Source organism: Loxodonta africana, chromosome 18 (genome assembly GCF_030014295.1).
Source record: "Loxodonta africana isolate mLoxAfr1 chromosome 18, mLoxAfr1.hap2, whole genome shotgun sequence".
Taxonomy (NCBI): Eukaryota; Metazoa; Chordata; class Mammalia; order Proboscidea; family Elephantidae; genus Loxodonta; species Loxodonta africana.
The window spans coordinates 58,861,906-58,871,624 of NC_087359.1; the positions used below are offsets into that span (position 1 = coordinate 58,861,906).

Sequence of the window (9,719 nt, forward strand, 5' to 3'; positions counted from 1 at the left end):
TAGTAAAAGAAGAATCAAAGACATTAAAGGGCCAAGGAATGGTGTTTTTGGGGGGCCCTTGGTCGATAGTAGCCAGTTTATTGAAGTTGGTAGGTTTTATTCTGTAGTCTTTTATTCTCTCAGCCAGGCACACTAACATGTGGTCTCTCACCTGTCTGTCTCTTTGGGCATTATAATCTCATCTCGGATCTATCTATGTCTGGGACTGTGGCAGTGCCCATGGAGTAGGCCTGTTGGTTTTATATAGCCCATCTGTAAACCATCTGGCTTGCTTGGTGAGATTTAATCTTTCTCCCTGGGTGAGTGTTTGGTTGTAGATTATCATTATGTCTTTCCAACCCAAGTCAAAGGTGAGTGTTAAGTTCTTCAATTTTTTTATATAGTTGTTAGGGTCTTCAGAGAAATTTTTAACTGTTTAAGTTTTCTTGCATCCTGTATTGAAAAGGGAACCTGTACCCTGACTGGTCTATTAGGACCAGCCACTTCTTGAAGGGGGCACAGGTAAAGCGGTGAAGGTGTTGTGGGTGAGGAATTGGAGTAGGGAGGAGTAGGAGGAACAGGCATTTCTTTGGTATTTAAGGGTGGGGTTGTAGGGCTGGCAGGGTTTGGGTCTAAGGTGTCCATTGTTTGGTTTGTAACGACGGCGAGAACTGTGGGGTCTATCTTATACTTTTTTACACAGTTCTGGATTTTCCCTTAAGACCTTAAAAACCTGGACATAAGGGACCTCTGTCTATTTGCCTTGTGTCCAGCAAAACAGATCTAGCTTAAGGATGGTATGGTGATTCAAACTTCTCTGTTGTGGCCAAATTTGTCCATTTCCCTATTTATATTGAGGCCACCCAGCGTTACAAAAGAAGACTAATCTCTTTCTCTTCAGGGTTTGAGGGTCAAACCTGTCCCAATTTTTGAGGATACATCCCAGAGGTGAGGCCAGTGGTACTGAGTTTTGGTTTCTCATCTGGAAAGGAACAGAGTGAGTCATAGGGGGCAGGATGTCTCTTGTGCCCCCTATGTTAAATTATTGCCCAGAGAAGGCATCCCTTCTCAGGCCTGGGCTTCTAGAATTAACCAGTCTTATCTGTACCTGAAGTTTTTTGTCTAAAAATTTCTTACTGCTTCTGTCCTAGGGGTCTTTGCCAACGTTGGGCTTCTAGAATTAACTAGTCTTACTGTGTAGCCCGTCTTGATGTTTCTTGCCTGGAAACTTCCTACTGCCTCTGTCTCAGGGGCCCTTGTTTTTGTCTATGCCTGTGGTCGTGGCGGGACATGAACCTACATATTTGTTGATGTCTTTGTTCTGCCAAGAAACTAATTATTGGATACCCTGCTAGACATTTTAGGGTGGGGGACTTTTGTGCCTCTGTTTGGGAACCCTCCATTTTATTGGCAAACGTTACTATCTATTGAAGCTGACAGCTTGATTGTCTCGCCCCCGACACACCGCATAATCTTGGTCCCTTGGAATTGGGTTTAGGAGATGATTTAGCATTTGTGGGAGTCCCTCTTCTATCCATACCCAAGGGGGGGTAATCTTATTATTTTCTGGGCCCCTCCCTTCCTTTTCTCTGTAGAACCAGCAAACCCATTCCTCATGTCTGCCCCTCTCTGTATACTTTATGAATTGTTTCTGTACATTGAAAAAGGGAATCAGGGCATGGAGGGCTGTCACAAAGTAGACTCCTGTAGCCCACTTCTTTGTATACTCTCGGACATTCAGATTCTTTGTAAGGCGGGTAACAGATATAACTTTAGTTAGTCTAACGAATAACCTTAAGACTCTTGATTCAGTCAGGTAGACCAGAGTGTCCCTATTCCTTCTTTTATAACATGAAAGCAGGAGGAGCTGATCAAGAAAAGGCTGCCTGTGTTTAGCTTCGCAATGGTGGTATAAACAGGGAAGGGAGAGAGATCCTTTGCCTGAAAAATTATCCCTTAAAAACCAAAAAAAACAAACCCAGTGCCATCGAGTCGATTCCGGCTCATAGTCAATTATCCCTTAGCCTATCACAAGTACAGCACTGATCCCTTTTGAAAAGCACACATGAGGGTATAGATGTAAGTAGGTAAGCCAGAAGTTGGATGAGGCTGAGAGGAGCAAAAGGTAAATGGGTGACTGGCCTCTTAAAAAGACTCTCTGACTTGGCGTGACTATTACTGAGGTTAGCAAGGGTCAGGTGTTCTGGGTCAAAAATGTGTTGCTTTGTGAGCAGGACTCCTAGAAGGTGTGACCCCTCTGGTTGGCTGGCGCTCCCGGACAAGCCTGATTGTTAATTAAGTGAAGTTGGAAGTCCTCGTAAGGCCCCTGCACAACTCCTGTTTGACCCAGGCACCTCCACGAAGTGGAGGGAGGAAGTGCCTCTTCAGAGTCTGAAAGAATCAGACACTCATTATTACCGTATTCTTGTTAATAGTCAGACCAAGTGCAGACAAATCTTTCTAGCACCTGTCAGACCTCTCTCTTAAGAAGAAACAAAACACACACACATACACACGTAGAGGTAGGCGTATCTTGGCACTAGGCTGGAAAGAAAGAAAGCCCATGCTCTGAGGTGGACTCAACACTTTCCAGAGGATGGAGGAGGAAGCTTGTGATCTGAGCCATGGCACCAGAGTATATTACCAGTGAATGGCCTCGGTTCTAGTCTTCGGTGTAAGAAAGAATTCAAACACTGAGACAAATAGTGTCAAGCAAGCAGAGGTTTATTAGCTACAGAGAGTTAGTAGTAAAAGTACACTTGACTAAAAAGCATCAAGTGGGCTACTCAGATATAGAGAGAATCTGAGAGCCCGATAGTCCGTTTTATACCCTTCTTGTCCCTTATCTGTCTCTGTTAACATTTAAAAGCCAGGACAGGACTGCCTATGGGGACTATTTCTTTGGCTTAAGGTTTAACTATGTAGGGACCATCTTATTGAGGAATACCACCACCTCTTGTCTATTCCTCTTCTCAAGTTTAAGATCTCCCCCTCCCCCCTTCCAGTAGTGACTCTATAGTACAGACTAGAACTCCCCAGCAGCATTTCAAAGGCTGTAAATCTTTGTGGAAGTTTACTGCCACATCTTTCTCCCATGGAGTGGTGGGTGAGTTTGAACCACCAACCTTTCAGTAAGCAGCCGAGCACTTAAGCACTGTACCATCGGGGCTCCTTCTGAATTCTCATATTACTTTCAAAATTTTTTGGTTGATCTCTTGAGCTTTTTAGGTTGTCCATCTATTATAGATTGAATTGTGTCCCCCCCAAATGTGTATCAATTTGGCTAGGCCATGATTCCCAGTACTGTGTGATTGCCCACCATTTTGTCATCTGATGTGATTTTCCTATGTGTTGTAAATCCTACTTCTATGATGTTAATGAGGTGGGAATAGAGGTGGTTATTTTAATGAAGGAGGATTCAAATCTACAAAATCAGATTGTATTTTAAGTCAATCTCTTTTGAGATATGAAAGAGAGACTTGGCCAAATAGATAGGGGAGCCCCATACCACCAAAAAACAAGAACCAGGAGAACAGCACATCCTTTGGACCCAGGGTACCTGCACTGAGAAGCTCCTAGACTGGGAACATTGAGGACAAGGACCTTACCTCAGAGCTGACAGAGAGAGAAAGACTTGCCCTGGAGCTGGCACCCTGAATTCAGACTTCTAGCCTCCTAGAATGTGAGATAATAAAATTCTCTTTGTTAAAACCATCCATTTGTGGTGTTTCTCTTACAGTGGCACTAGATAACTGAGACACCGTCATTTCACATGCAAGTAATGATGGTTTTGTCTCTATCTTTCCAATACTTACATCCCATTCATTTTTCTTATTGCCTTGATTAGTACCTTCAAGCAATGTTGAATAGCAGCAGTGGTAACACGCATCCTTATTCCTAACTTTAAAGCAATGCTGTTGTCTAAGTTTCTGGTGCATACTTTTATCAAGTGAAAGATGTTTCCTCTTTTCCTACTTTTACGAGTTTTTATTAGGAATTATTTGTTGAGTGTTACCTAAAACCATCGAAAAAATACATGAAAAATATATGCAAGATCCTAAACTAGGTACTGTGGAAGAGTATTGAGGGGTAAGTGAGGGTAGAATCCTTCTGCTCAAAAAGATCATCATCTAGCAGTGAAGATGAGGCTTCAAATAAATAAAAGGAAGGAATAAAGGTTTGAAGATACTGGTCATTGTGGTGGGTAACCACGATCATGCTTTCTTCCAAAACAGATTTATGCTCATCGAGCAACATCAGAAGAAGACAAGGAAGGATCCTCACGGTAAATATTAGTCCAGCAATTTAGTTTCAGTGTTTATTGTGGTTCAAATAGTTATAACAAAACATTCATAGACTGACAATTTTTAAAAGAGAATTTTAGAACTAGGAGAGAACGTAGAGGGTCTCTATTTCACTCCCATCAGTGCTCAGTGAGGAAACTACCAAAGGCAGGAAGAACATACTCACCTTAATACTTTGCCTCCAGCTAAATTAGCTCCCAGGCCAAGCTGGGCTTGATGGGACTAGCACAGAGGTACCTGCTGTTGCCAGTCCTTTCAGAGGAAGAGCTAGGCTATACCTGTTTCTTCCTGCTGTTGGTGGGCATAAAGCTGGGCCAGAGACCTTCCCTGGAGGCTCTAGGGAAAGAGTAGGGAAGGCCACATGGTCTTGGTAAGAGGGCTGGTCTCACTCAAGGCTGATGGGAGGTAGAATACATGTGTTTTTCCTCTAAAGTGGCAGGAAAACGTTACTTCTCATCCTGACAGTTGTTAAGCCCCCGCTCTGTATTCCCCTTATCCAAACCTCATAGAATTTTAACTGTGAGGAGTTTCAGACAGTAGTTTGTCTCAGAGAGGGAGAAAGGGAAAATATTTTGCTCCATGGTCTCACCACTAGGGGGTGTCAGAAAGAGGATGACTCCTTCCCATGTGGGTACTTCTCCATTGATGACATTGTGCTTGGACTGTGAGCTACACTTTGTGTCATGACTCAGCACATGCAAACTTAATAGACATGGCTGCTGATACAGGCATAAATAGTTTCTAAGCATACTTGGACTCCCTGGGTGGTGCATATGGTTATTTCACTCAGTTGCTACCTGAAAAGTTGGAGGTTTGAGTCCACCTGGAGGCCTCAGGAAAAATGCCTGGCTATCTACTTCTGAAAAATCAGCCACTGAAAACCCTATGGAGCACAGTTTTACTCTGAAACACATGGGGTCATGACGAGTTGCAGTCACCCTGATGGCAACTTTTTTTTTTTTTTTAATTTATCACCCTCTGTGCACTCATATTTTCTCTTCTGTTTAGATTTTTTTTAATGCTAGTCATGATCTTTAACTTGACTTCATAATCAGTGACCACCTACAGTGACCACTCACTAATCAGTGACCACCTACAGTATGAAAATCAGTGAGCTAGATAACCTGGGTAGTTAGGCTCAGACATTTATTTGGTGTGATTCGACTTACAGAATAAAGCAGCTAGAAAAAATAGAAGCACCTTCTCCTCCACTTACCCCCACTCCCCAGAGAACGAAGCACAAGTCCAAATCTGAAGGGGACTGATGCAAATGTTTCTGGACAGGGCTGCTCAGTATGGTTGTGCAGTTGGTTCACTGCACAAAGGTACTTGGCCAAGGAGGTAAGTGGGCCTGAAAATTCTGCCTAGCCTCCATACCAAGCCATGTACAGAGGTCTCCCCAGAGACATCATGGGGCCCTGTGGACAGATACAGAGAGCCCTTCGAAGTCCAGTGTGCATGGAGTTGTTCTCAAACACCAAGTCTGTAGTGATTTTGCTAGTTGTGATTATGCGTGGAGGCAAACTTTGAGTCCTGCTGAGACAAGAGATATGCGTTATGAGGGACATGGAAAATAACATAGATCACTAATTGTCCATTGGGTGTGTTTCCCCCAGGGGCTTTTTCCGAAGTCTGCTGCATAGGAGATGCACATCGGAAAGTGAAAGTCAGGTACGTTTGAGGAAGATCCAGTGCTGTGGTGGGAGAAAGCAGGAAAGATTCAGAGTTAATAGTCCCCTTTCTCTTTTCTAGGAGGGCTTTTTCTGGAGAAGGTGGCCACTTTGGCTCAGGGATATGTATAGGCCTCTCAATACCACCCACAAGAGAAACATGGTACAGAAGCTACATGACAAGGATTCTTCTGATGAGGATGAGATTTTCAACAAAGACTCTGGGTAAATGATTGGGAACAATTTCAACTTCTTATGTAAAATGAGGAGATATCAAAAGGGCAGAAATGCAGAATAGAATTTCAAATTCTCATGAACTCCATACTTTCTGGAGCCATGGAGGCTGTATGAACCCCTAAAATTATTATCCTGAGATAATCTTTAAACCTTCAACCAAATATATCACCTAAAACCTTCTTAAAACCAAACAGTGCTTTAGCTTAACTAGTAAAGAATGTCTGCCTTGAGCGTTGTGCTCTTTTAAGGTCTACCTGTATGGGATCAGACTGACAACAACAACAGCAACAGCCCCCTAAGGCTTGGTCGGCAATGAGTTTATGTGAAAGGGGGATGAACAACTCAGGAAAGGAGGGTAAGAATGGTTGCACAGCTCGAAGAAGGAAATCAATGTCACTGAATTGTACATGTAGAAAATGTCGATTTGGTATATGTTTTGCTGTGTATATTCTCAACAACAACAAAATAAATAAATTTTTCTAAAAAAGAAAAAATAATAGAATGAGGAGGTAATGAATAGTTTAATTGCTCCTTTCAAGAATAAGAGCCATTGACATTGTTCTTCTTATCCCAGGGAGGCCAGTGAAGTCACAACAGAGAAAGCTGAGCCTACAGAGACTACTACAGAGGCCGGTGAGGAGAGTGAAATGCTTGAAGTCAAGACCACAGTGTGAGCCCCATCCTGCCTCAGGCTACCGCAAATTTTGTTTTCTGATCTTGGCTTCTCGGCATTGCTTGCATTAAAATATATAAATTCTATAACCAATTCTAGCCATGTGGTAAGGAATTGAAATATAAATATTAAATATTGACATAAAAGCAACAGGGTGTTGATCAAGGGCCATAGGCAAGAAAAGCAGGGCTGAAACTAGCTAGAATCCCTCATGGTAGCCATTCCATAAGAGTCCATGTGGGCAAAGAAGGAGAAATACGGGCTTCACTCTCCTGTTTCCCCAATATAATCCATCCCAGGGAAATGGAAAACATATCAGCCACAAGGGGCATAGATTATTAAATCAAGTACCCATTTATTCTGGCTCTCTCTCCTCTGTGCTTCATTCAAGCCTGAGTTCACAAACACACTTGAGGCCCTGTCCATAGGGGATCATTCACCTTCTGGACCCTCTCATAGGTTCTTTGAAATTGCTAGAATATTTGGATTTCCACTGTGCAGCCAAATCCTTCTTTTTTCCCAAGACCTCAAACTCATGCAAAAATGTGTGTCGTATTTTGGTAGGGGATTATCTGCCTTTACAAGCTGGTGGAAAATTCAAACTTTTCTTTTTAAACCATCCTAGCCCTTGGTATTATGGATTGAATTGTGTCCCCCAAAAATGTATGTCAACTTGGCTGGGTTATGATTCCCAGTATTATGTGATTGTTCATCATTTTATCATCTGATGTGATTTTCCTATATGTTGTAAATCCTACCTCTATGATGTTCATGAGGTAGGATTAGAGGCAATGGAACATAGTGACAGGTAATGCATATCAGTGTAAAGACCTAACCACTGTTAATGAATCAAGACTCAATGTACAAGATTAGGTTGTGTCTTAAGTCAATCTCTTTTGAGGCATAAAAGTGAGAAACAAGCAGAGAGATGGGGGAACCTCATACTACCAAGAAAGAAGAACCAGAAGCATAGTGTGTCCTTTGGACCCAGGGCCCCTGTGCTGAGAAGTTCCTCAATTGGGGTGGTTAATGGCAAGGACCTTTCCCCAGAGCCAAAAGAGAAAGAAAGCCTTCCCCTGGAGCTGGCACCCTGAATTCGGACTTTTAGCCTCCTAGAGTGTGACAGAATATTTTTCTCTTTGTTAAAGCCATCCATTTCTGTTATAGCACCACTAGATAAATAAGACACTTGGGTAGCTCTCAGGAAGGTACAGGAGGATCAGGGTAAAGGAAGAATATGTGAGAACAGTAATTGCCCACAATTGCCCTCTTCAGGCCCGGGATGCTGCTGATTCAGAAAATATATTGGTGGGGTAATTGCTCATGTGTACTGCCTTAGCCTCTTGAGAAACCCACCAGGGATCAAATGTGTGCTGCTCAGCCGCCTCTACCTTGGCCAGCACCAGACCTACCTGCTTCCTTCCTCATCCACCAGTCTGTGTGATTCCAAGTGATAACACAATTAAAAATTGCAGAAGATGCAAGGGTTCCTGCACTCCCTATGCTCATCCATGCAGGAATCTGACATGTTAAGAGTGCAAAGAAGGAATACCTACCCCTATTTAAGTATTTTACTAAAAGCAAAGAAAAAGTCATTAATTCACATTTGTACATAAGCGAGAGCTAAACACATTAGTGAGTAAAAGAAATTCTGAATGAGCAAGATTTGGTAATCGATCTCCATGACCACAAATAAATGCTAGTAGCTCCATAATCTGAGATGAAGAATGATGCCAACCAAGGAACCACACCACAGAGTCCCCCAGAAGAGCAATGCAATCGGGCAGTGACCTCCTGGCATATTTTGCTGGTTAGGGTTCCAAGCAAAATGAACAGCTCATTTGTACCTCATTTGGTCCATCATTTTGCCAATGCTGGGCAAGAGACACCTGTTCTCTTGATACTGACCTGACTCAGCTACCTTTCAGTGTTCCTTACTGAGGACGAAAAACAAGCGTTTGTCCCTGTGTGGTGACCTCTGTGAGCCAGCAAATATTTACTATATTTAAAGCACAGGAATTAATAATAATAATAGGAAGCAGCAGCAGCTAGCATTTACACTTGCTTACTTGGTGCCAAGCTCTGGATTAAGCATTTTACAGTCTTATCTCATTTAGTCCAACCACCCCTGGAAGGATATTTTGTTATTCTCATCTGAGGGATAAAGAAATAAGGCTCAAAGAATGTAAGTAACCAGCCCAAGTGCCTTAGGCCACACATCCAAAATGGGCAAGTTATGGTTTCAAGTGTCCATAGGAAAGTACAGTTTCTCAAAGTATATTCTGCCAACCTCTATCCTCAAACATTACTGGGATGCTTATTTAAAAGGCTAATTCCTGGACACTTCCTCTCCAAACCTACATGCCTGCCCCACTTGAATCCATCTCCAGGAGAGAAATGCCCGTTTTAGGAACCACTGAGCTATGACAAGAAGGGCAGGGAGATAGAGGAAGCAGAGGTTCTGCGGTTTCTTCCGGGCTGGAGGTGACAGGGAGATGACTGTGGGGATGCAGGGCAGAGCAGTGGGAGGTGAGAGGACTGGTGTCTGGTTAAGTCTCTGAGTGGGAGGCACGACTGAGTCTTACCTTGGACTATCAACATAGATAACCCTGGGCTACTACTCACCTCCACGGAGATTAGGGCCTCCTGGAAAGCACCAGACTCAACCAGCTATGGCTCCCAAGGACCTGGTGGGAGTGACATGCTGTTGTTGAGCACCAGTGGAGCAGAGAGAAGCACACATTCAAGAAGAGAAAAAAATCCTGAAGCCTGAAGCAGAAGTGGGAAGTGGTTCAAGTTGAGAGTCTATGTGTTAGAGGGTAGTTTGGTGTCATGCTGTGGAGTGTCTTCACTTGC

General features: G+C 43.1%; 1 protein-coding gene across 1 annotated transcript in view; it reads left to right on the forward strand.

The window, feature by feature from the left end:
• The window catches only part of LOC100676068 (leucine-rich repeat-containing protein 37A-like), a 30,230-nt gene extending 22,965 nt beyond the window's left edge, over positions 1 to 7,265 (forward strand). Inside the window, exons 6-8 of the mRNA XM_023556121.2 lie at positions 4,215 to 4,264; positions 5,900 to 5,954; positions 6,036 to 7,265. Coding sequence (XP_023411889.2) covers positions 4,215 to 4,264; positions 5,900 to 5,954; positions 6,036 to 6,182 — 252 coding nt within the window. The 3' untranslated portion in view covers positions 6,183 to 7,265. The remainder of the gene's footprint in view (positions 1 to 4,214; positions 4,265 to 5,899; positions 5,955 to 6,035) is intronic.
• Positions 7,266 to 9,719: the final 2,454 nt, after the last annotated feature.